Source organism: Carettochelys insculpta, chromosome 6, assembly GCF_033958435.1.
Source record: "Carettochelys insculpta isolate YL-2023 chromosome 6, ASM3395843v1, whole genome shotgun sequence".
NCBI classification, from domain to species: domain Eukaryota; kingdom Metazoa; phylum Chordata; order Testudines; family Carettochelyidae; genus Carettochelys; species Carettochelys insculpta.
The window spans coordinates 28911707-28938885 of record NC_134142.1 but is presented as its reverse complement, the minus strand read 5'-3'; the positions used below and the strand labels follow the sequence as shown (position 1 = coordinate 28938885).

Here is a 27179-nt window from a genome sequence, read left to right as displayed (position 1 = left end):
ACTGCTTCTGCACATAAGGCACGGGACCGAGCTCCTCCTTGCCGATTTATATAAAACATGGTGGAGGTATTGTCTATACTGATCCCGACTACTTTGCCTTTTATATGGTCTCGAAAGTGTCTGCAGGCATTGAACACTGCTCTGAGCTCCAGTATATTTGTGTGCAGTGACTGCTCCGTGGAGGACCACAGCCCTTGCGTCACCTCTTCGCCCATGTGTGCTCCCCACCCTATGAGGGAGGCATCTGTAGTAAGAAAAACCAATATGTGTGGTTGGTGGAAGGGTACCCGTTAGCAGGTTCTCGGGGTTTACCCACCATTGCAGGGATTTGCGCACCTCTGTTGTGGGCGACGCCACCCTGTGAACAGTGTGTGCTGCCAGGTTGTATACGCTCGCCAGCCAGTGCTGCATGCTGCGCATGTGTAACATGGCGTTCTGTTCTACGAACGTCGCTGCTGCCATGTGGCCCCGCAGCTGTAAGCACGTCAGAACCAGCACCGTAGGGCTGAAGGTGAAGACTTGCACGAGGGAGCCGACGGCCCGAAAGCGAGTCTCTGGTAGATACTCCCTCGCTGTAATAGAATTTATGCGTGCCCCTACGAACTCTATGTCCTGCGTGGGGTCTATCTTTGATTTTGTCAGATTGATAACCAGGCCGAGCGAAGAGAACGTGCCTGCTGTGACGCATATCATGCGTAGTACCTCCTCCTTCGAGGCCCCTTTGAGTAAGCAGTCATCCGGATACTGGAATATAAATACCCCCTGTCTGTGCAGGTAGGCTGACACCACTGCCAAGGGCTCGGTGAAGACTCTGGGGGCCGAGGAGAGGCCAAACGGTAGGACCTTGTATTGAAAATGTTCTTTGCCTACCATGAAAAAACAGAGGAATCGTAGGTGAGCCGGATGAATAGTTATGTGAAAATACGCGTCTTATAAGTCGAGGGCTGCGAACCAATCTCCATCGTCTAGTGCCATAAGGATGGAGGCGATTGTGATCATCCGAAAGCGTTGCTTGCGCAGGTACCGGTTGAGGCCTCGAAAATCTAAGATGGACCTCCTGCCTCCTGTCTTTTTCCCCGTGAGGAAGTACCTCGAGTAGAACCCTCTCCCTTGCAGTTGCTCCAGCACTCTTTCCACTGCCCCTATGAGCATGAGATGGTCTACCTCCTGCTTGAGCCTCGCCACGTGGGAGGCCTCCTGGAGGTGGGGCCTGGGTGGAGGTCATGGCGGTGGGAGCGACTGGAAGGGGATGGCGTACCCCGTGGCTATGATCTCCAGCACCCATTTGTCTGTGGTGATCCTTTGCCACTGGTTATAGAATGGTCGGAGGCGATGGTGGAATAACCGCTTCGGATGACCTTGCGATGGTAGTGATGGCGCAGCCCTGGATCTGTGTGTCAAACTTGTGGCCTTTGGCCCTGCCCCGAGGACACACGGCTGTGTTGGGAACGACGCCTGGGAGTTCTGTACTGCTGGTGCTGTTGATGTCGCCCTTGCTCGTAACCCCTGTGGTACTGGGGACGCTGTTGCTGAGTCCGCAACATCCAGGGCGATCTGAACTCCCATCCTCGAGGCCGCGTAGCCTTCTTGCATGATGGCCTTGAGCACTGGTTTCTTGCCCTCTGGAAGCGAGTCCATGAGGGAGGTTAACCTAATGTGGTTATCGAAATTATGGTTCGCTAGATGCGCTGCGTAATTTGCCATTCGCAACAGTAGAGTGGAGGAGGAGTAGACCTTTCTGCCCAACAGCTCTAGCTTTTTGGCATGTTTGTCTGTTCCCCCACATTGCGACGACTCCACCACCAAGGAATTTGGTTGTGGGTGGCTGAACAGGAACTCCGTGCCCTTTGTCAGCACGAAGTTTGTTTGTTTGTTTTTTTTTCCGCTCTCTTGTGGACAGGCGGAATAGTCGCAGGAGTCTGCCATATCATAGTGGCAGACTCCAAGATTGTGTCATCAAGCGGTATTGCTATTTTGGAGGAGGCCGGAGGTCTCAGATTTTTGAGGAGCTTATGGTGTTTCTCTTGCACCTTAGCTGTCTGGATGCCTTGCGTGAAGGCCATCCTCGTAAAACAGCTCTTGGAACTGTTTGAGATCGTCCGGAGGATGGACGTGCCCCGGGGCCGTAGCCTCATCCGGGGAGGAGAGCGAGGAACCGCTGGGGTACGTCTCTCTGGACCCTTCCGGTTCCTGCTGGTGATGGTACACCCTCTCACTAGAGGTTTGCGAGGGAAAATCTCGGGGTTCCATAACCAGTCCCCCCTGAGATGCTTGAGTCTCTGTCCCCGGTCGCAATTGCCCTCGGGGGTACGAGATCGTTTGTGGGGATCTTTCCCCAGTAGATAGCCGATGGTGTCTATGCCCCGTGTGGTAGGGGCGACCATGGCAGTATAGGCACTGTTCTTGGGAAGGTGCATACCCTCTGCGTCTGGGGGAGGGCTGGAGAGAGCGATTTTGCGTAATACTCCAGCGGTTCAAACCCCAGGAAGGGCGAAGGTGGTCCCAGCCAGGGTGAGGCTGGTTGCAAAAAAAAATGGAGAAGGGGGCTCCGGGTAGGCTAGGGGGGACCCCTGCCTTCTGGTTGGAGTCTGCAACATAAGCGGAGGGCTGTGAGAAAGCAACTCCACAGCCCTGTGCGGAGAGGGGCTGCAATGCCTCCTCTTGTGTGCAGCCTTCCCCCTCCCTTGAGGAGGTAACTCCGCCCCCTGACATACAGGGGATCCCGGCCCCGTCCGCACCGAGCTCGGCACGCTCGAGGGCGGTGCCGCAGGTGCGGTGTCCTCCGGTGCCTGCAGGCTGCGTGCCTGCGCGCTCTGCACCGCCGGTTCCCCGGGGGTCGGTGCCGCTGCCTGCGGTGCCGCCGGTACCGGCGCTTGTTTAGCCGCCGCCCTGTCTGCGGTGCGGGGCGGCTGGCTGATTATCAGAGGCTGAGCCACTTCCACGTGGCTCTCCGTGCCGCCACCGATCAGCTGTTGCTGCGGCTGGGGGCTGCTTGCTCCTCCCGTCCCGCTCGCTATTGTTGCAGGCAGGGATCGGGCTGGGGAGACCTTCCTCCGTTTTTGCGCTGATGGGGTGAGGGAGGCAGCCTTCCTTTTAAGGGCCCCGGAGGGTCCCTCCTGCTGCGGCCGCTCCGGCACGTCTGGCTGGAGGGCCTTATGAAAAGCAGTTTTAAGCCGCCGCCCTGCCTGCGGTGCGGGGCGGCTGGCTGATTATCGGAGGCTGAGCCGCTTCCACGTGGCTCTCCGTGCCGCCGCCGATCAGCTGTTGCTGCGGCTGGGGGCTGCTCACTCCTCCCGTCCCGCTTGCTGTTGCTGCCGGCAGGGATCGGGTTGGGGAGACTTTCCTCCGTTTTTGCGCTGATGGAGTGAGGGAGGCAGCTCTCCTTTTATGGGCCCCGGAGGGTCCCTCCTGCTGCGGCCGCTCCGGCACGTCTGGCTGGAGGGCCTTATCAAAAGCAGCATTTTAAGCCGCATCTCCCTGTCTCTCCTTAATCGCCTCTCGGCAGGACTCACATTTTTTTTAAAGCCTGAAGAGGACATTGTTGGTGAGTCTTTCAGTTGTTAAGCGGGTACTTAGCACCTTCCCTGTGCTGTTTTCCCCGTCCGATGGCCTGCCTCAGCAGGAGGGCTGACGGCCCGATGCTCCTGGCCTCCGGCGCTTGTTACTGGGACTGGATTGAAGCTGTCCCGCTTGTAGTTTGTTTTTTTTTTTTTTTTGAAAAATAACAACCGGCTAACTTGCAGTAGCCTAAGTACTTGAAAAACTTTAAAGAAAAACAGTTAAAGTCATTGAATACGCTACTTGGCCTTAGCCTAGTTCGGATTCCGTCTGCAGCCGACGGCGGTTAAGAGGAACTGGCGGGGACCGGATCGCGCACATGGCCGGGAGCGCGTGGGGGAGTGGCGCGCACCGGCGCATGCGCGGTCCGGCAGAAACTGCTTGGAAGATCCGATCTGCGGCGCCGAGCGAGCCCGACACCTAATGTGGAGCACCCACGGGGACACTCGAAGAAGAACAACTGTTATTTGTACCTTGCTTTACAATAAATCCCACCTGGGTGCCTTTGATCCTTACCTGGTCTGTGGTCTTTGGGAAGCCTTGGCTGTGGTCAGTGGGCCCGCTTCATTGAAAACACACGCACACACACACACACACACAAGCAGCCTTCTGGTTATCATCAACAGAGCCAAAAACCCATGAGGACATAATGGCAGTAAATCCGCTGAACTACAAGTACCATGACAAGGACCATGCCTAACTGTGTATCTGCTAGCTCCTGCAGATCTATGCTTAGCCACATGGTGGGGCATTATGTATGAGAATAACTTCCCTCTTTATAGATGATGCAAAGTGAAAAATCCTATATTTTAGCATCTAAACTAAGTACTCCCTCCTCCCCTCTTTGCATGCAAAATCACACGCACATATAACTAGTAACAGAGAGGGAGCCATGTTATCAAAACAAAAAAACAGTCAAGTAGCACTCTAAAGACTAACAAAATTATTTATTAAGTGAGCTTTTGTGGGACAGACTCACTTCTTCAGACCATAGCCATACCACAACAGACTCCATATTTAAGGTATAGAGAACCAAAAACAGTATTCAAAGTTGACAAATCAGAAAAAAAATTATCAAGGTAAGCAAATCAGAGATCAGAGAGGCAGGTGGGGGGGGGTAAGTCAAGAATTAGATTAAGCCAAGTCTGCCCCTCTGCTCTCTGATTTGCTCACCTTGATAATTTTTTTCTGATTTGTCAACTTTGATTACTGTTTTTGGTTCTCTATGCCTTAAATATTGAGTCTGTTCTGGTATGGCTATGGTCTGAAGAAGTGGGTCTGTCCCACGAAAGCTCACCTAATAAATTATTTTGTTAGTTTTTAAAGTGCTACTTGACTGCTTTTTTGTTTTGACATGTATAACTAGAAAGAGAGCTACCATTTGGTATTGTTACCTGGAAAAATACTATTTCAGTGACACATTTATAAGCTATTTGTGATTAAAAACTAGAATTCTCTAGCATATTAGACTCAAACTTTATTATGAATAACTTTTAGTGACATAGCATACCAAGAGAATCTTATAAGACCTCAGTTTGTTTTGGGAGGGAAGATTTTTATAGATGTCTTTATAAACAACAAAATACTGCAGGTCACATGAGTCTTTGATGTAACTGCAGAGGCTTTGGTCCTTTGGTCATTAATTTTAGCTTTTATGATAAATCTTCCATAGGAGCCAGTGCTAAATCCCCTAGGCAATGAACACTGCATGAGCCAACAAGATCTAGACACTGAGAAATGGATTCAGTCCAAAGGGGGCGGAAATCTCATGCTATACAATGGAGACTCAGAACGGGAGTCTTCCTCCCTAACCCCCCACTACCTAAACCCTGGATTCTAATTATCTACTCCAATAATCTGAGGTAGCGGATCTTACCCACGACAGATAATTACCTAATAAATTTGTTAGTCTTTAAGGTGCTACATGACTGCTTATTATTTGTGAAGCTACAGACTAAGAGCTACCCTACTGAGACTATTATTCCAAAACAAGAAGAGAAGTACAGTGGTATAAAGGTGTTTTAGAGCAGTCTAATTCAACTGCATCTACTCTGGGGGGTTGTACCTTTATAAACTATACAAGTAAAAATATTTATACTGGTTCACAACCTACATGTGGTCTCTGTTGGTAGGAGGACGGCCATAGTATAGGGTGGGGAAGATTCGAAGAGAAAAAAATGGGGAACCTTTAAAGCATTACCAAGGCCATGGCAACTTAGCCTTTGCCTTCTACTCAGAAAATGTCAGCAGTTGAAAGCAGATAGTATGATAATGTGAAAGGATCATTTCTGAAGCTGCTGCTTTACCTCTAGAGATCTCTTCAGCATCTGATAGTCAGATGCAAGCTGGTTCATTTTATATCTGTGGGTGGGATTCGATTGAACTAGACTCTCCAGCTCTTCCATTTGAACTATAAACTCTGCCAACTCTTCTTGCAGCATCTGTAAAGGAAGAAAAATAGTGTACATTGACTATCTAAGTACTGAAGAGGACCTGGCCCTACAAGACAGGTACAAACATTTCTTCTGCAATTGGTCCTATTTCACAGCATGAGAGGTATTACAGAAAAATAACTAATTTTAAACAAATTCATTTTTTGATGCCTAGAACTGAAAATTTCCAAAAGAAACCACAAGGCATTTGGATACAATAGCAGTGGATTAAAAAGAAGCCAAGTGATAACATGCTTGCTGCTAATAGGACAATACACCACAATGGTGCAATAGCATGCAAATAGCAGCAATTAAAGGGTTTGATTTTGCTGTCACTGAATCCAGGTCCACACTATAAAATTTCTTTATATCACTCAGGAGCATGAAAAATCCCAGTTCCTAATCCCAGTTCTCATCGCTGAGAGATCAGAACTGGGCTATATAATTTTATTTTAGGAAAAAAGATCTTCCTCCCCCCAGTACTTCTGACATTAATAAAGTATGCATTTTGCCTAGAAGGAAAATAAACCAGTCAGGCTATCTGCCAAGGTGAGCACAATCAACATGCAAATGGCATAGCTAACAATCATTGTAACACACCTGTAGTCTCTGGAGTCGTGTTTCTTTACCTACAATGTCAGATTGTGGTTCATTCTCTAGATCTACTTTGGCGCTGATAGCAGATAACATCTTCCGCAGAGGCACAAAGGCTGCATCAAAGTCTTTATGCTGAGTTACCAAACTCTAGGTAGAAAGAGAAAAAGAACCCTCGATATAACCCCAGCTGTATTATTTTGTCAGGGTCCATTTGACACTGAGCAAATAAGCAGCTGCTCTGCACAATAATCCATGTTTTAGTAACTGTTTATTAATCTACAGAATACATCAGTCATAGTTGTTTAGTGGTAGGGAATTTATTTACAGAAAACTGGATTAATAAAAGATTAATCACAATCTTTGGCATGGATATTAAACAGTAAATAGAGCTTGTTGTGAACTTAATGTGACTTGCTCACCTGCAGTCTGCTTTTCCTTTGCAGCAGACTTTTGTGTAGAATCTCCCTCTCCTTTGCAGCATCAGTTACTTCTGCCAGGAGAGCCTTTGCTCTCTCTTCACCAAAGATATTGCTTAGCAAATCCTTCTTCAGCTGTAACATGACAAACTGCTCCTTGAACTGGGAGCTTTCAGCCAGACATGCCTACAAGAGAACAATTCTAGTGAAATAACAACACCAAGGGCTACATGAGTGGATGAAAGATGAGATGGTAAGCGCTCAGAAAAACAGCAATGCCACGGCTGAAAGGCAAAGTTATCCTGACCATACCTGGTATAACTACAAGGTGCTGATAGTGTGCCCAGCAGAAAGCCTAATCTGCAATTTGCCAGAATCTCAACAACAGCAACTATTTTTTTTTTAAATAAATGGCTCCGACTGCAATCATCTTCAACCCCAACAGGGAGAAGAGGCCCAACAGTTCAGCATGCGATTTGACTGCTCTCATCAAGGTGAAGCACTGCTTGCTGGGACCTGTTGTCTACATTATTATAAGAAGAAAGCAGTGGGCAATAGTGCAGGGCTCTGTGTGCCTACTCCAGTCATGGTATAAGGTTAATACATTTCTTAAACATCCAGGCTCCAGGTATGAGAGCAACTAATGTAGTTCCCTATACCACAAACTGCATCAGGAAGGAGAAACCTCTGCTCACATTTCTTCTAAGTATATCGGACTGCTTCTTTCCTCTAATTCGGCAGATGCTTTGCTATCCTGCATGTGGGGAGGGAGAGCTCAGTGGTTTGAGCATCAGCCTGCTAAACTCAGGGTTATGAGCTCGACCCTTGAGGGGACCATCTAGGAATCTGGTGCAAATAGAATTTTTTTTAAAGGGGAGGGGAAATGGTGCTTGGTACTTCCAAGACGACAGGAGACTGGATTCAACGACCTCTTGAGGTTCCTTCCAGTTCTATGAGATGTATATCTCCATATATTTAAGAAAGCCTAGTGAACCACATGGCACCTGACATGCATCTGTCTTTTCAGAGTTATGGTTCAGTTTGATCCCTGTTTATCTAAACATTTATTTCAGAGATCCAAGAAGCCAGGGTGTCACTATCCCTACTCAACTCATAAGTGAGTGCAGCAATTATGCATCTTAATCACTCAACTCTATGGTTATGAAAATATTAACTGAGTCCTCCAATTTCCTACCCAGCTGGATTCTAGGTTACTGCCAAAGGCACTAATGCTCACAACAGCACTTAGCTCTGACGTAACATTCCTTATACAACTGGCAACTCCAGCTCACTAAATGGAATGCTCAGAATGATGTGATTTTGTTACAGTTAGCTAAGGTATTAGCCTGAGCTTCAGCAGTGTCTTATTTCCTACAGCAACTGGAAACCATCCTCAGGGTGGCTTCCTAACTCTCTACCTCAATCTGAAGTAAGAACGCATGAGTCAGTGAGGGCTCAGCAACATTTGCAGTGGAGTCCAGAAGTCTCTGTGCTGACGGCTTCCACAGCTGGAACTCTCGCAGTGGACTTTGGAAATGCTGCCTGAGCTCACTTTCAGTCTCCGTGTTCATTTTAAATGTCTTCCCCTTGACCCTGCAAGAAAAAGCAGACAATGGAGAGGATGATGAAAGTGAAATCTTAAGCTAAATGTGCAATTCATGGGGGAGACAAAATAGCAGAGTCCTTATGTGCCTGCTCCACACAAGACAAAGAACTTCAGTTTTCTCCTTGTGTACTCCACTGCTCCTGGCTTTGTCCACACTTTACAAGGCAGTTGTCTCTGCCAGTCACATGTCCAACAACCCTTCCTTAGAAATGGAGGGGCACATTTCTCTCTGCTGCAACTGCATTGAAATCAGTGGAAATGTACTAGAGGAAATCTGGCCTGGCAGCACCAGTGCCAAACAAACAATCGCATTGTGCTCAATTTGGTGTTTTTTGTATTATCCATCCAGTAAGATCAAAGGAACAAAATGGTTTGTGGACAGAGGAAATGAATCATGCATATACATTTTAGGAAGTTAGCATGTATCTGCATCCCCTTTAAACATTTATATATAAATAGGTTAAAAGGGAATTTTGGTCCATTTTTCAATTTAAGAAGACCTTTGCACATAAAAAGTAAACGCTTAATGACCCGAAATTGCCTGGAACAAAGAGGACATACGTAATTTTTCCCTGTCTTTCATTCAAAATTTCTTAAACTTCTTAGACTCATCTGTGTGCGTCAAGTAAAATCAGTGGAATACACAAATAGCAAACACTCATTAGACTAATATATTTCTTAAACATCCAGACTCTACGTATGAAGGCTGGTCCTAAACAGCAGGGGTGGAGGGGGAGAGGTATGAGAGTAACTTATGTAGTTTCCTTCCCAGTGGCAGACCCCCTGTGGCTACCTCCTACTTCCCTATGCTTTCCTGGCCTTCCATACCATTGGATTTTGAAGCAGGAACAGCTATATAGACTAGCACAGCTTTCTCTCTGTTACGTTTGATCTATGTTTATGCATAAAAGGACCCATTTGTCCTGTTAAGACACAGAACTGAGAATAAAGAGACTGGAGTTTGGCTCCTAGTGATGCCACAGACTTCCAGTGTAATCTTGGCTAATTTCATTTTCTGCATCTATTTCCCCACTGTGAAATGGAGTTAATACTAGTTAGTTACATGTCACTGGAGTGTTTGCAATGAACATAGCTTCCTGAGGGCCCTGAAATCCTCAGACAGAAATCTTTATTGTTATTTCCTTTGTCATCCACTCCACACAGCCTCTGTCAGCTGCACCCTGTGACTTTGTCACACCCAGCTGAACAGGAGGCTTTGGGGGAAAAGTTGTCAACCTGATTTCTGAACAGAGGCATGCTGAAGTCTCCTATATTTGCTCTTCATTAGAGAAAAAAAATCCCAGTTTGTCTCACTTTTAAAAAGTTTGAATGGATTGCTCTCTAGATCAATTTTAGTCCTCCAATCCTTTCCCATTTGCTAGCATAGTCCTATCTCGGGATAGGAAAAACCAGTTTAGATAAAAAGAAAATAAACTGACCTTCTTTTTCCCCTCCCAGACTGATCCTTTATTGAAGTTTGCTAACTGCAGCCTCTCAACTTCCTGATTCCAGCCAGCCTGGAAGCGGAAGTTCTAAAGCACAGGGAGAGGCTAGATTTGCAATGTTTCCAATCCGAAAATGGAATCAGGAAATGACAGATACGTAGTCAGGAGAAGGTGGAATAAGCCCTGCCAGAGAACCGGGAGGGGAATGATTCATCAAAACAAACCTCCCAGAAAAAGGCCATGTGCTCTCTGCAGTATTTCAGCCATACCACTTACAACTACTGCTCCTACCCTGATTTTTAGTTTTAGCAAGCAAAATGTAAAAATACCGATTCTCCAAGGTTAAAACAAACAGTCAAAGCAAATATTTCATCCAGCCTACACGCAGTACAGCAAGAGAGCAGCAGATAAAGAATTCATGTTCCAAACCATTAAGGAGGCTGAGAATATCCCGTGCAGACAATCAAACCTTCACCTTATGTCAGAAAAACCACAAAGATCAGGTTCCTTTCGTATCGTAACATGTAAATACCTGTTCTTGTTTCCACTTAGGTTCAGAGACAAAATTCCTACTCAGGTCAATGGATGCAGGCTTAAGGACTTTCCAGTGCTCAGAATGTAGACTGGATCTGAGAAGCTATTCAGCACCCAGCAGTTTCCATTGCAACACATCTCACTGTCAAAGGAAGCTAGCACCCAATGTGCGGAGCTCTCCTGAAAATCTGACCATTTATTTTGGTACCTAACTGGGAGCAGAGCTCCTCTGGGATTTCTCCCGTGAGACAAAGTTCCAGAAACTGGTCCCAAGGCAGCAGGGTTAATGGCATGGGATGATCATCAGTAAAAAGGGAAAAACAAACCCTTTGTCACTCTGACACCCCAGGTCAGTCTGAAGCACCAACTTTCTCCACAGAGGGATGCTAAGCACTTAACTACTAAGCATTCTGGTGATAAGGAATAAGCCTATCGGTGAAATGGCCATTGCCAGTTAACTCTGGCAGCAGCCAGACATGCTGGGCCACAACACACAGCTGCAACTGCAACAGGACTGGATGTTGAGCTGGCCAGTGGAACCTAGGTTAAAACAGTTAATCAGTTCCGCATTATCGTTTAAGCAACTAACCATTTTAACATCCCTACTCCAGAGGCCTTGCTGATCCTCTGAGCCATTCACTCCCCAGTGAAGATTTATGTCAAACCGCTAGCCCCCTCCCTTGCATTCCCCACCGATACATACCTTTGATAGTCCCGTATTGCAGCTAAAACACCATCAGAAAGTGGTTGTGTATTCTGTGAAAACTGAAACAACTCCTTAAGCTGAGCCTTCAGCCTCTCAACCTTTGATTCTTCCGCTCCCAGTGCAGCTCTTGTTGCCTTAATCATAAAAATAATGAGCAGTTTGTGTTAGGAGCACAAAACCTGGAACATGAACTGTATAGACTACACTGAATCCAGAAATGGTCAAACTATTAGTTGCATGCCATTGATGTGTCAGATTTGGCCATTTTTCTTTTCTTAAACTGTCCACGAACCTATCAAGAATTTCATGTATTTCTACGATGTTTGTTATAGTTGAGCGACTAATTTTTAAAAACACCTTTGTGCCTTTGGGTGTTTTGTAAACTGTTCATAACAAGTACTCTGTGTTTTATATGCAGAATACATATTTGAACAGTGTGACTGGCTGACAAAGTCTCATGGCCTAATTTCTGTTGTCTGATTGGGTGACTTAAGGGCTGCGTCTACACGTGCACGCTACTTCGAAGTAGCGGCAGTAACTTCGAAATAGCGCCCGTCACGTCTACACGTGTTGGGCGCTATTTCGAAGTTGAAATCGACGTTAGGCGGCGAGACGTCGAAGTCGCTATCCCCATGAGCGGATGGGAATAGCGCCCTACTTCGACGTTCAACATCGAAGTAGGGACGTGTAGACGATCCGCGTCCCGCAACATCGAAATAGCGGGGTCCTCCATGGCGGCCATCAGCTGGGGGGTTGAGAGATACTCTCTCTCCAGCCCGTGCGGGGCTCTGTGGTCACCGTGGGCAGCAGCCCTTAGCCCAGGGCTTCTGGCTGCTGCTGCTGCAGCTGGGGGTCCGTGCTGCATATACAGGGTCTGCAACTAGTTGTTGGCTCTGTGTATCTTGCACTGTTTAATGAAAGTGTGTCTGGGAGGGGCCCTTTAAGGGAGCGGCTTGCTGTTGAGTCCGCCCCGTGACCCTGTCTGCAGCTGTGCCTGGCTCCCTTATTTCGATGTGTGCTACTTTGCCGTGTAGACGTTCCCTCGTTGTGCCTATTTCGATGTTGGGCTGAGCAACGTCGAAGTTGAACATCGACGTTGCCAGCCCTGGAGGACGTGTAGACGTTATTCATCGAAATAGCCTATTTCGATGTCGCAACATCGAAATAAGCTATTTCGAAGTTGGGTGCACGTGTAGACGTAGCCAAGGTGAGCAGGACTTCTGGTACAATTGCAATCAAACCTATTTGCACTAACAACAGCTCTTCACCAACCAGTTACAAGAATACAATATGGTTATAGGGATGTGCACGGAAAAGGGAACAAAAAGGGGTAGATTGAAACACTTTGGATTTCGTGAATAATACTTCCAACTTCTTTTTCCCCACTCTTTGCATTGTACTTGCCGAATGCTCCATGTACAATCTTGAAAATAATAAAAATGAAAACATATACAGTCACGTGATAGCTGTTAAGAGGAAGTTAATGATGTGTGATTTTAAATACTCTGCAAAAAATACCCTCTTATGTCATCTGATGGTTAGAGAAGTTTGATTTTTTTCACCATGGCATTCTACAACTAGAAACCTGAACTTACAAGTGTGAGTGAACACAACCAGCAGTACAGTTTATTTTATTAGGACTACTTGCAGAGTAAGACCTAACACCATATAAGCAGAAAAGAAAGGTTACTCACCGTAGTAACGGTGGTTCTTCGAGATGTGTCCCCGTGGGTGCTCCACATTAGGTGTCGGGCTCGCCCGGCGCCGCAGATCGGATCTTCCAAGCAGTTTCTGCCGGACCGCGCATGCGCCGGTGCGCGCCGCTCCCCCGCGCGCTCCCGGCCATGTGCGCGATCCGGTCCCCGCCAGTTCCTTGACCAACCGCCTCGGATGCTCCTGCAAAACACTAAACAGAGATCCGGAGCGGGGAGGATGGGCGGGTAGTGGAGCACCCACGGGGACACATCTCGAAGAACCACCGTTACTACGGTGAGTAACCTTTCTTTCTTCTTCGAGTGTCCCCGTGGGTGCTCCACATTAGGTGACTACCCAGCAGTAACCCAAGATAGGAGGTGGGTAATCGGATTATGTGCAGCTTGTCCCCGAGAGGACCGCTGCCAAGAGACGGGTATCCTCTTGGAATACCCTGTGAAGGGCGTAATGTTTGGCGAAGGTGTCACAGGATGACCAGGTCGCCACTCTGCAAATGTCTTTTAGCGCAACGCCCTTGAAAAAAGACTGTTGATGCTGCCACCGCCCTAGTGGAATGAGCCCTGGGCGTGGCCAGTAAAGGAGTCTTTTTGAGTTTGTAGCACATTTTTATGCAAGATACGATGTGCTTAGAGATTCTCTGCGAAGAGAGACATTCTCCTTTTGATTTGGGAGCGATAGAGACTAGGAGCCTATCCGTTCTCCGGAAGGACTTGGTCCTGTCCATATAGAAAGCTAGCGCCTGCTCACGTCCAGGAGGTGTAGGCGCACCTCTTTGTTAGAGTTATGAGGCTTTGGATAAACAAGGGTAAACAATAGGTTCGTTAGTATGAAACTCAGAAAGAAACTTTAGGAACAAAGGCTGGATGCAGCCGTATGGTTACCGCCTCCTTGGAAAAACAGCGCAGGGCGGCGTTGCCATAACTGCCTCAAGCTCGCTCACCCTGCGAGCTGACGTGATTGCGAGAAGAAAGGTCGTCTTCATCATAAGGAGGCGGAGGGAAACCGTGGCCAAAGGCTCAAACGGTGGTCCCCTTTTCGCATTAAGCACCAGGTCCGAGTTCCACAGAGGTGGAAGCGGTTTCTGAGGGGGGTATAGGCTTACCAGCCCTTTGAAGAACCTGGTAACCATGGGATGGGCGAACACCGTGTGCCCTTCCTCTTCGTGTCTGAACACCAAAATAGCGGCCAGGTGGACCTGAAACGAGGATAGCGAGAGTCCTCCTCTCTTGAGGTCCAGTAAATACTCTAATATCACAGCCATAGGCACCGAAAGGGGGCTAGCTGTTTGGTAGAACACCATGCCGTAAAGCGAGTCCATTTCTGCTTGAAGGTCTTCCTGGTGGAAGTCCTCCTGCTACTTTCTAGGACTTGCTGCACTTCCTCCGTACATGTGCTCTCTAGGGAGCTGAGCCATGGATTAACCACGTTTGTAGTCGCAGGCTTTGGGGGTGCGGATGCACTATGGACCCCTGGGCTTGCGTGAGCAGATCCCGCGCCACCGGAGGGGACCTCAGTGGCCGGTCCGACATGCGCAGGAATAGGGGGAACCATTGCTGTCGGTCCCACGTTGGGACTATCGGGATCATTCAGGTTCCTTCCCTCCTGGCTTTCTGCAACACTTTGTGGATGAGCACTGTGGGAGGGAAAGCGTAAAGCAGGGGGCCCCTCCATGAGATCGCGAAGGCATCCCTCAGGGACCCCCGTCCCAGTCCTGCCCTGGAGCAGAATCGTGGGCACTTCTTGTTGTGCTGAGTAGCAAACAGGGTCTATCTGGGGAAAAACCCCACGCGTGGAAAAATCGGTTGCAGCAGATCGGGACGGATCTGCCACTCGTGCGTGAGTGCGAAACGCCTGCTCAGCTGGTCTGCCTTCACATTGCGAGCGCCTGGTAAGTACGAGGCTTTCAAGGTTACATTGTTGGCGATGCAGCAGTTCCACAACCGGACTGCTTCTACACATAAGGCACGGGACCGAGCTCCTCCTTGCCGATTTATATAAAAACATGGTGGAGGTATCGTCTGTACTGATCCCGACTACCTTGCCTTTCAGTTGGTCTCGAAAGTGTCTGCAGGCGTTGAACACTGCTTTGAGCTCCAGTATATTTGTGTGCAGTGACTGCTCCATAGAGGACCACAGCCCTTGCGTCACCTCTTCGCCCATGTGTGCTCCCCACCCTATGAGGGGGGCATCTGTAGTAAGAAAAACCAATACGTGTGGTTGGTGGAAGGGTACCCTTGTTAGCAGGTTCTCTGGGTTTACCCACCATTGCAGGGATTTGCGCACCTCCGTTGTGGGCGACGCCATCCTGTGAACAGTGTGTGCTGCCGGTTTGTATACGCTCGCCAGCCAATGCTGCATGCTGCGCATGTGTAACCTGGCGTTCTGTTGTACGAAACGTTGCTGCTGCCATGTGGCCCAGCGGCTGTAAGCACGTCAGAACCGGCACCATAGGGCTGAAGGTGAAGCCTTGCGCGAGGGAGCCGATGGCCCGAAAGCGAGTCTCTGGTAGATACGCCCTCGCTGTAATAGAATTTATGCGTGCCCCTACGAACTCTATGTCCTGTGTGGGGTCTGTCTTTGATTTTGTCAGATTGATAAGCAGGCCGAGCGAAGAGAACGTGCCTGCTGTGACACATATTATGCGTAGTACCTCCTCCTTTGAGGCCCCTTTGAGTAGGCAGTCATTCAGATACTGGAATATAAATACCCCCTGTCTGTGCAGGTAGGCTGACACCACTGCCAAGGTCTTGGTGAAGACTCTGGGGGCTGAGGAGAGCCCAAACGGTAGGACCTTGTAAGTCGAGGGCTGCGAACCAATCTCCATCGTCTAGTGCCGTAAGGATGGAGGCGTTTGTGATCATCCGAAAACGTTGCTTGCGCAGGTACCGGTGAGGCCTCGAAAATCTAAGATGGACCTCCCCGTGAGGAAGTACCTCGAGTAGAACCCTCTCCCTTGCAGTTGCTCCGGCACTCTTTCCACTGCCCCTACGAGCATGAGATGGTCTACCTCCTGCTTGAGCCTCGCTACATGGGAGGTCTCCTGGAGGTGGGGCCCCGGGTGGAGGTCATGGCGGTGGGAGCAACTGGGAGGGGATGGCGTACCCCGTGGCTATGATCTCCAGCACCCATGTGTCTGCGGTGATCCTTTGCCACTGGTTATAAAATGGTCGGATGATGGCCTTGAGCACTGGTTTCGTGCCCTCTGGAAGCGAGTCCATGAGGGAGGTCAACCTAATGTGGTTGTTGAAATTATGGTTCGCTAGATGCGCTGCGTAATTTGCCATTGGCAACAGTAGCGTGGAGGAGGAGTAGACCTTTCTGCCCAACAGCTCTAGCTTTTTGGCATGTTTGTTTATTCCCCCACGTTGCGACGACTCCGCCACCAAAGAATTTGGTTGTGGGTGGCTGAACAGGAACTCCATGCCCTTCGTGGGCACGAAGTATTTTTTTTTTTTTTTTTTTTTTTCGCTCTTTTGTGGACAGGCGGAATAGTCGCAGGAGTCTGCCATATCATAGTGGCAGGCTCCAAGATTGCGTCATCGGCGGTATTGCTATTTTGGAGGAGGCCGGAGGTCTCAGATTTTTGAGGAGCTTATGGTGTTGCTCTTGCACCTTTGCTGTCTGGAAGCCTTGCGTGAAGGCCACCCTCGTAAAACAGCTCTTGGAACTGTTTGAGATCGTCCGGAGGATGGACGCCCCCCGGGGCCGTAGCCTCATCCGGGGAGGAAAGCGAGGAACCGCTGGGGTACGTCTTTCTGGACCCTTCCGGTTCCTGCTGATGATGGTACACCCTCTCACTAGAGGTGTGCGAGGAAAAATCTCGGGGTTCCATAACCAGTCCCCCCTGAGATGCTTAAGTCTCTGTCCCCGGTCACAATTGCCCTTGGGGGTACGAGATCGTTCGTAGGGATCTTTCCCTAGTAGATTGCCGATGGTGTCTATGCCCTGCGTGGTAGGGGCGACCACGGCAGTATAAGCACTGGTCTTGGGAAGGTGACCTAGACCACTCCCTTGGTGCATACCCTTTGCGTCTGGGGGAGGGAGACCGTCGAGACCCTGGAGAGAGCGACTTTGCCTAATAGTCCAGCGGTTCAAATCCCAGGAAGGGTGGAGGTGGTCCCAGCCAGGGTGAGGCTGGTTGCAGAAATGGAGAAGGGGGCTCCGGGTAGGCCAAGGAGGGGGGGGACCCCTGCCTTCTAGTTGGAGTCTGCAACATAGCGGAGGGCTGTGAGAAAGCAACTACACAGCCCTGTGCGGAGAGGGGCTGCAATGCCTCCTCTTGTGTGCAGTCTTCCCCCTCCCTTGAGGAGGTAACTCCGCCCCTGACATACAGGGGATCCCGGCCACGTCCGCACCGAGCTCGGCACACTCGAAGTCGGTGCCGCATGTGCGGTGTCCTTCGGTGCCGGCAGGCTGCGTGCCTGCGCGCTCTGCACCGCCGGTTTTCCGGGGGTAGGTGGTACCGGCGCTTGTTTAGCCGCCGCCCTGCCTGCGGTGCGGGGCGGCTGGCTGATTATCGAAGGGTGAGCCGCTTGCACATGGCTCTCCGTGCCGCCTCCGATCAGCTGTTGCTGCGGCTGGGGGCTGCTCGCTCCTCCCGTCCCGCTCGTTGTTGCTGCCGGCAGGGATCGGGCTGGGGGGCATACAGGGCATTCCGGCGTCCGCACCGAGCTCGGCACGCTCAAGGGCGGTGCCGCACGTGCGGTGTCCTCCAGTGCCGGCAGGCTACGTGCCTGCGCGCTCTGCACCGCCGGTTCCCCAGGGGTCGGTGCCGCTGCCGCTGCCTGCGGTGCCGCTGGTACCAGCGCTTGTTTAGCCGCCGCCCTGCCTGCGGTGCGGGGCGGCTGGCTGATTATCGGAGGCTGAGCTGCTTCCACGTGGCTCTCCGTGCCGCCGCCGATCAGCTGTTGCTGCGGCTGGGGGCTGCTCGCTCCTCCCGTCCCGCTCGCTGTTGCTGCCGGCAGGGATCGGGCTGGGGAGCATACAGGGGATTCCGGCCCCGTCTGCACCGAGCTCGGCACGCTCGAGGGCGATGCCGCATGTGCGGTGTCCTCCGGTGCCGGCAGGCTGCGTGCCTGCGCGCTCTGCACCGCCGGTTCCCCGGGGGTCGGTGCCGCTGCCTGCGGTGCCGCCAGTACCGGCGTTTGCTTAGCCGCCGCCCTGCCTGCGGTGCGGGGCGGCTGGCTGAGTATTGGAGGCTGAGCCGCTTCCACGTGGCTCTCCGTGCCGCCGCCGATCAGCTGTTGCTGCGGCTGGGGGCTGCTTGCTCCTCCCGTCCCGCTCGCTGTTGCTGCCGGCAGGGATCGGGCTGGAGATACTTTCCTCCGTTTCTGCGCTGATGGGCTGAGGGAGGCAGCTTTCCTTTTAAGGGCCCCGGAGGGTCCCTCCTGCTGCGGCCGCTCCGGCACTTCTGGCTGGAGGGCCTTGTCAAGAAGCAGCATTTTTTTTTTTTTTTAAAAGCCTGAAGAGGACATTGTTGGTGAGTCTTTGTGTTTTTAAGTGGGTACTTAGCACCTTCTTTGTGCCGTTTTCCCCGTCCGATGGTCTGCCTTAGCCGGAGGGCTGATAGCCCTAGCTCCTGGCCTCCGGCGCTTGTTACTGGGACTGGCTGAGCTGTCCCTCTCCTAGCTTGTTCGTTGTTGTTTTTTTTTTTTTTTTTTTTTTTTACAAAATAACAAACGGCTAGCTTATAGTAGCCTAAGTGCCTGAAAAAACTTTAAGAAAAAACAGATAAAGCCGTTGAATACACTACTTGGCCTTAGCCTAGTTGGATTCCGTCTGCAGCCGACGGCGGTTAAGAGGAACTGGCGGGGACCGGATCGCGCACATGGCCGGGAGCGCGCGGGGGAGCGGCGCGCACCGGCGCATGCGCGGTCCGGCAGAAACTGCTTGGAAGATCCGATCTGCGGCGCCGGGCGAGCCCGACACCTAATGTGGAGCACCCACGGGGACACTCGAAGAAGAACAAACATTGTTTGCTATATCTAAGGAGAATCTGAGAACAATGGATGGCAGAGATTGTGGAATTGTTGGGCTCTTTTCTCCTCATTCATATTTTTCCATATTCAGTTTCACGTATATTCTTATATCAACCTCAGACGCATGGTGTCTGAGCCCTTTCCTGTGGTGTGTTGTGATATAACTAATATCTGTGTGATCAAGTATGATCATGTATCTTCAACTTTGTCACATGTTTGATAAATTTCTCACTTGTTTTCAGACATATTTAACAACTTACAATGTATTTTCTCCACAGAGCTACTAACTCCTCTTCACTCTTTGGCTTTGTTCCTGACTCCAGGTTATCTTCTAGTCTTTGTAGCATTCGTCTGAATTCCTGAACCTCTGCCTCTAACTGTCTGGTTTGGGACTGATAGGCACTTTCTGACTTAAGGATCTTATGTAGTCTCTCCTCTTCCTCATCACATACTAGCTTCAATTTCTCCAAGGCTTTCCTCAACTCCTCCAACTCATCCTTCATCTTCCCAGCTCCCAGTGGAGAGGTGTTCTGGATCACCCCAGCAGACTGAACCTCAAGGCATTTCAATTTTTTTTCACCACTCTTAACATCCTTGGCAATGTTCTATAGAAAGAAGAGAATCAGAAAGGATTAAATTGGGGATTAGAACAGGGTTCATAAAAGAATTAGACAAGTTCTTGGAGGATGCGTCTATCACTGGTTATTGATGAAGATGGGCACAGGTTGGGACGGTGTCCCAAGCCCCTGCTTGCAACAGGGGATGGATTACTTGACGATTATCTATTCTGTTCATTCCCTCTCAGGTAGCTGGCATTGGCCAAAGACAGAAGGTGGGATATTGGGCTAAATGGATCTTTGGTCTGACCCAATATGACCATTCTTATTGTCACCAATTTCAGCCAATCATGAGATTTAAAAAAATAAAATAAAAATAAAGCTCTGGGTTGTTTTTATTCACCTTTTGACCTCTGAACCTCTGTGTTATAATAGGACCATGATTATATATTTCTCTCTGTAACCAGGAAGGCTAGAAACAGAGATCTTTCTTCCTCTCTCTCTTTTTTTTTAATGAAAGCTCAGAGTCTCCTGTAATCATAACTCTGGGAACTGGAGCTTTAAGAAACGTGTCATATAGCACGAGTCTCATGATAAAACTGTGAAAGTGGGCAACGGTATATTAATGGCGTCCAGAGAGGACATGTAGGACAATTCCCGGTCCAGTGTGCCACCTTTCTGTGTCAAAATCTTCTTCTTTAGTCACTATACCAGAGTTTGTTTTAAATGTATCTCTGTTTAATACAATATTCTGTTAAACATCTGTATGGTTTAGGGAACATAAATAAGAATGGATTAGGGTGAGAAGAATGTATTTCTGCTCGCTCCCCGCCTTGCAGAACTGTATCATAAAGAACCTGCAATGTCTTTAGCCCATTGTCTGCTGGTAACTTTGTTGTTTCTCCGATGCAGCTGTTCAATCTTTCAGTCACGCCACTGAGCCACAACTGAAATCGGTTGACATTGGTCTGGTATTGCTCATGTTCTTTTGTTATCTTCTCAAGCAATTTCACTCTGCACTGTAAAAAGAAACATCCAGAATGGTGAGCACACATCTTATCTGCCTTGTTCTAGGTTTTATTGCTACCCCATTTCACTCGGCCTTTTCAGAAATTTGCATCTCTTCTAGAGCATATGTAAAGCTTTCTCCCATCTTGGCTGTGCTATAGCATCTCAGCATTTATTCAGAGAATAAAAGACCAGGCACGGGACTGAATCCTGAGATATGGCTGATCTACACAGAGAGCAGGTCTTTGGGGAATGGTGACTCAAAACTTGTCTTCTCTCCCTGGATGCTGGAGCTGTTCTGTGCAGTCTCCTGCATCAAGCTGGAGTAGTCTGAGAGCTCCTATATCCTGTGTTCTCTAAAAACAGCCCCAGCAGCCTGAAGATAAGATGGTCTAGGAGCAGCGTGGCCATGTCATCTCTCCTCCAGACATGTCAGCAGCTGGGAGGCAAAGAGATGCATGAGCCTGTGTATCAGTTCCAACCACCAAAGGATCACACTTATGCTGGGATAACTGCCAGTGGTGCAGTGCAAAGCAGCTGCACTGGATTGCAGAATCTGCCCCACAGCAGTAGTCTTTGCAGTCAGAAGACAAAATTCTAATTTCATTCATGTGCAATATTGAAAACTCTGTTCAAATGGGCCTTCTGCTGATTTTGACTTGCAGACTAGGGAACATTGTAGGGAAGCACGTGATCTGGGCCTGGCCCAGTCTAATGTTCAGGGTCACAAATCTCAAATCAAGTCTTGCACAAAATGGGTCAGATTCCTGGTTGGTGTCAATGAGTAGAGCTCAATGGACTCTCCTAAGGCTGTTTGATTTGCACTAGCTGAGGATTTTGTATGAATGAGACATAAATGCACTGAACCAGAATGTGCAAGTTGTCAAATCTACCAAGTAGCAAGACTGAAATCTGACTGATACATAGAATTACAGTAAAAATGTACTCAAGCATCTTACAGTAAAATTACAAAGGTCGATTAAGGAGGAGATGCACATCTTACACAGAGAAATAGCCTAACTCTTCCTTTTACTAAAATGCAACACAAAAGAAGAATTAACCCATACCTTCTGCAAGGGCAACCGAATAATCAGAGAACATCAACCAGCCACGATGTGGCACAGGGAGGGATATTGTACTGACTAGAAAATAACAGATCCCAAGCAAGTTGCAAGGTGATGCACACTAAAGAGATGACATTGTGAAGAAGAGATGCAGGTTTTGGTTTCGTGTACAGGACGCGCTTTTGGTGCAACAAGAGGTAAAGCAGGAAGGTCTGCCCCCTTCTCTGTCCTCCACAGGTATGTCCACACTGCACACTAAGCCCAGGTCTTTAGGAGCCCGGGTAGTAAACATAATGTTTCCAAATCAGAGTGTGAGTGTTCCACACTGCACTGTAAACCTTGCTTTACAATTGCTCACAGCTGTGCTAACATGTCCATCCAGCACTACACAGACCTAACTCAGGCCTGCAGCATGATTTGGGTCCATACTGCAAAATGACAGGGCTTGGACTTGAGTCACAGCTGGATTCAGGCTTTGACCCACTCCCCTAGCAGGATTCTAGAACCCAATTCTAAGTGCTTGCTGCACCAAGTCAGACTGAGGTGTGTGTGGACAGAAGTGGGGTTTGGGCACAAACCTGAGTCAGAACCCAGGTCTAGTGTGAAGCAAGCAGGGGCTGCAAGGAGCCTGCAAACAACTGAGGGAGAGTTTTCCTGGTGCGGGACATGACTCCTGCAAGTACTGGTTCAGGAGACGCCTGAGGGCAGTTGTGGGGCTGGAAGCAGAAGAGACTTCTTAGAGCAGAGCTGTACAGTGCCACTTTTGTCATTTTGGGTTGTGCTGCAGCCACAGGGCGCTCTGCAGAGGATGCTGGAACTCAGAGTAGCTCACAGGGCACCCAAAGTTTTGTTAGAGGTTGCTTCAGCCCCTAAAGCATCCCAGAAGGCATATAAATGACTTGACTTGAAGCCACCATCTGCCATTCTTTCCCCCCAAATTACAGGGTATTGTCTGTCAGTAGAATGAAGGACTGAGCCAAGAACCTGTCAGTTCTATTTAAGAGAACCAATGTGAACTGAAACATTTTTGTTTTGCACCAGCCTAGATCGAATTAGTGTTGAAACTTCATATATCACTAATGTCCTAGCTAAACAAGAAAGGCAAGATGTCCTCTGTGTTCATTTATATTTAGATCATGTCCGTGGTTAATACCAACAACTTTTTGGAGGGTGGAAGGGAAGTGAGGAGGGGAGCCGGGAAGTACTTCTGTGTGTAAAAATGCTGCAATTAAAAAATTTCTCATGAATATAATCTTCAACTTGGGAGTGATAAGAATATTCTGTGACCTCAAGAAAATACTGAAGAAGTAACCTTATAGTTGAACCATCTGAGAAATAAGAGTCCATTTGCTCAGCTTATGACAGAAACTGACAACTGCACAAGATATAAAATAAAGCTTCTTGAACACTCATGAAATCTACAAGTACCAGCAAGCTGCCTCTCCTAGCCAGCTATGGAATTCAGCTGTCATTTGCAACTTACACAGAGCCTGGCCTCCCATCATGAGAAGGGCTGAGAAAAATCCTCAGATTACTGGCACTCTCTCATTCAGCCCTCCCTCTCATTGTGAGCGGTAGCAAGGTTCCTTCTTGGAAAGACGCCCAGGCTTCCTCTAATCTTGGAATTAGCCAGTGACTCCCTCATTTATTTCAATCACAAAAACTGATGTTTTCCACCATCCTTCAAGTCAGAGCCTCCAAAGAGATGTTCAACTGGACTTTCTTTTTTGGCCCAAGATTGCATCTGTAGCAGCTTCAGCTGCCTTCTCTTAGCTGGACACATGAGCACACATTTTATCTAAATATACTGGGCCTATTTTAATCTCATAGCAGCAATAATCAATGTTAATCTAGGCTAACGTAAAACTAACCTAAGAAATCTAACTCAAGCTCTCTGTATCGACATAATTTGAGGGAACTGGCTCATCCGTATATCAAACTGAATAACACAAATATTAGCAATTCATGGATCAAGGACAAATCTTTGTTCAAAAGGAGTCACTAAATATTTAAATGGAAATCCGATATAATTATAACCCCAGGAGTTTAATTGCCAAAAAAAAAAATTAATGAATGTATTTACTCTCTAACTTGACTGATTAAACAGTTCTTTAGTTCTATTTATCACTAGAAAGTGCCACTTTAGCAGGCACAGGCACAGAATAAGAGGTTTATAATTTTTTAGTATTTTAAATGAAAAGAAACTCAAGTTCATGCTCACGAAAGAGTCCAGCCCTGGAGACTTCAAGCTTCTGTTTACCATAGAACTAGAACTTCCCCACACTGCCCCTCCAACATGACTCAGTGGGTCCTTGGATACTGAGTTCCTGGAATGAGAGTGTCCACCAATGAGTGTCCATGACCATGCACTCCTAGGCCTGAGCAGAGAAGTGGGGAGGAAGAGCAGGTGTCACACTTGTACAGGCAGGCGACACAGCCCATATAATGAGGCTCAGTTTTATTAACACAGGCTGTTTGGATTAGTCAATTACTGGTTGCTGGAATCCCTGTTCTGTCCTAAGGCAAATTCAAAGCCACTGACATAAAGGTGGATGGATATACTGTAGGTAGGTCCTTGACGCACTCTCAGTGCTCTGGAGTCTTGAACATTCCTACAAGTAAATCTTTCCTGCCCACCAAAGGCAAGACCCTGTCACATAGCCAGATGTTTCCCACCAGCTGTGGCAGTGAAGGGTGTGGTCTCATCTCAAACCTTCACCCAAACTAGCTGTCAGTGAGTCACTGATGTAACAAGTTGAATTATGCTGCTGTTCATCCTCCTGTCTAATGAGCACTGCAGCTCTGGGATCGAAGGCAGGTGCATACCGTCAATTAAATTCACATCTCTGAATGTCTTTTAGTGATTAGTGTTCGCTGCCTACGCTGTGTGTTGGGAAAGCACGAATTGTGTACCATTTCTGAGATCTGTGTTATAGCCTCTAATGTGGGTGCAGAGTTGGGATGCTTCTTCATCAGCTTGGATGGATTACTTTGCATCAAAATCAAACTGCAATCTCTCGCTCACCAAAAGGCACGGAAGCATTTGCTTTGGGATTGTTGTACACATCATACCCTTTTAATTCGCACCACTGATACCAGTGGGTTTTTTTGTACAAGAAGAGGAGCTGGTACTCAGCTGGCTCCCTTCCATCGGGCTGCTGGGGAACCCCATACTAGCACAAAAAAAACCACTGATAGATACAGTCTTTCCCCATATACCACACTTGGTGAATCCTAACTCTCATATCATACTTAAGACTGGAAAGTAAATGGTGAGCATCCTAAATCCTCCTCCCTTTTACAGCTGTTTTTTACCTGAGCTTCTGCCTTTACTTCTTCATATTGCACCTTCATCTTCTTCTGGACATCCTCGTCGACACTTGGGTCACCAATCCTGTTAAACAAGGAGGCTGCTTCCTCCAGCAGCCTTTCCAGCAGGACTGACTGATTTAGGACATCATTCAGCAGAACCTGGGAGTGGCTCAGCTGCCACTGCTTCTCCTTTAAACCGAGCTGCAGCTCTATGTCAGGCTCCAAGGTAACCTTCATGTTATGAATCCAGGCGTAAAACTCATCCTGGGCTTTCAAGTATTCACTCCAGTGCAGCCATACCCACTCGATACGGCTGTTGGGGAAAGTGAAAAGCAAAGTAAGCAAGGGTCTCCCAGGACCAGTGGAGAGGGTGGGGCATTCAACATGCTATAAAAAATTGTTGGCACTAAAGAACTAGCCAGGGTAAATCAGCTTAGCTTCACTGACTTCCCTGTCACAATCCATTTCCCAGCTCTGCCCCCTTCTGCAGGAAGAAGTACCCCATGCCTAGCACTGTGCCTGGCAAAGAATACTTCTCAGGTCATTGGATTGGTATACTGTGGGTAGATACAGAGCAAGGCTCCACCTGCTCTCGGCTTCTTTCCAGCACAGGCATGGGAACCCAGTGAGTGCTATTCTTTCCCCTCAAAACTAAAACTATCCAGAACAGGGAAGAAAGCAGCATTGGGAGGAAGGATAGCTCAGTGGTTTGAGCACTGGCCTGATAAATACAGGGTTGTGAGCATATTCCTTGAAGGGGCCATTTGGGGAAACCATATTAAAAAAGATGATGATAGGTCCTGCTGTAAGGGCAGGGGACTGGACTTGATTACCTCTGAAGGTCCCTTCCAGCTCTGTGAGATAGGTATATCTCCATACTACTATTACCCAAGAGCACTGGACAAGCCGCAGTCTGATTCAATATGTCAAATACAGTTTTTGCTTATGTCTACAGTGGAGGGTTTTTGTCACAGAACTGGTGTTTTGTGATGAAACATGGGGAGAGTCCAGATCCCCAAGGCATTCTGTCGACAGTAAATTGACAGAACACAGCACTTCTGTTGAGAGCCACAAAGCATAATGCCTCTGTCAATATAAAGCAGGTCTGGACATTCAAAGGAGGGTATTCTGTCGACAGACAGGGCTTCCAGGACACCAGGCAGCTCTGTCTGTTATGCCTCTGGTTGGCCATTTTGCTGATAGAGCGGCCGGGCAGTCTGGCCGCTGCCTGCGGACAGAGCGGATCGCTCTTGCAGTTAGCTTGGCAGTTTGATATCTTCCAACAACAACTTCTGTCAACAAATCGCTGTAATCCAGACATAGCCTTTGTAGAAACGGCAATGTGTCCTACCTGTGGCAATGAGTGATGTAGATGGCTGTTTCTTCCCACATGGCTTTAATGCCTTTCAGTTTGGATAGTACCTCATGCTTTTCCTCCTCACTGATGCAGCGAAGAAGGGCATCTGCTTTCATCAGGACCAAATCCATTTTCAACCGACCTTCTGGCTCCAATGCACAAATTTTCTATTAGAAAACACAAAAGCAAAAGCATTAAAAAGAGAGTGTCTGTCAGTGCAACTATTGAGTTTGAACTTCATTTTGGAAATCATTACATCCCTGCTGGAAAACGCCTACAAAAGTGAACAGAAGTAAGAACTTTTCTACAGGTTGTTTTTTTCCAATTATCTTACAGGATTTATTTAGCAGATAACACCCCTGATAGAAGTAGACCATTCTCTGTTAGCTTCTGTGGGTTTTTACAGTAATTTCTACAGAATCTGTTGGTTTTGTTCCTCTTAACTTCTATAGACTTGCCTGTAGCATCACCAGTGTCTCCACTACTGCTACAGATCTATTGTGCTTCATAATCACATGATGTCTAATGCAGTTTCTTGGAATAGGTGCAGAGGAGACACTATTCACAGGAAACACTGAGCAAAACGTGTATGGTACAATGCACCAGAACACACCATGGGATCTGCACAAAAAAAAAAACAGTTTGTAGACAATCACAGAAGACATAATAGGAAATTACATCTCTGCTGTGAAAATCTGTTTCTACACAAAAACATATTGTGTATCAGTTCAGGCTCCAGCACAAACGTGTACACCTAACGCAAAACCTACAAGCACGGGAAAGGAAGTTAAACCATCTAACACTATGTATCTTCTACTCTTCCACCCAAGGACAAACCTCACCCCTAGTACAACCACACCACACCACACACCATTTTTACCCTGTCCCAGTAATGT

General features: G+C 48.2%; 1 protein-coding gene across 1 annotated transcript in view; it reads right to left on the bottom strand.

Moving 5' to 3' along the window:
* SYNE3 (spectrin repeat containing nuclear envelope family member 3) overlaps positions 1 to 27179 on the bottom strand; it is a 120331-nt gene that overhangs the window by 49414 nt on the left and 43738 nt on the right. The window contains exons 3-11 of the mRNA XM_074996562.1: positions 26278 to 26450; positions 24930 to 25239; positions 20400 to 20561; positions 19246 to 19590; positions 11292 to 11428; positions 8422 to 8596; positions 7007 to 7189; positions 6591 to 6734; positions 5865 to 5999 (exon numbers count right to left, since the gene is read on the bottom strand). Coding sequence (XP_074852663.1) covers positions 5865 to 5999; positions 6591 to 6734; positions 7007 to 7189; positions 8422 to 8596; positions 11292 to 11428; positions 19246 to 19590; positions 20400 to 20561; positions 24930 to 25239; positions 26278 to 26450 — 1764 coding nt within the window. The remainder of the gene's footprint in view (positions 1 to 5864; positions 6000 to 6590; positions 6735 to 7006; positions 7190 to 8421; positions 8597 to 11291; positions 11429 to 19245; positions 19591 to 20399; positions 20562 to 24929; positions 25240 to 26277; positions 26451 to 27179) is intronic.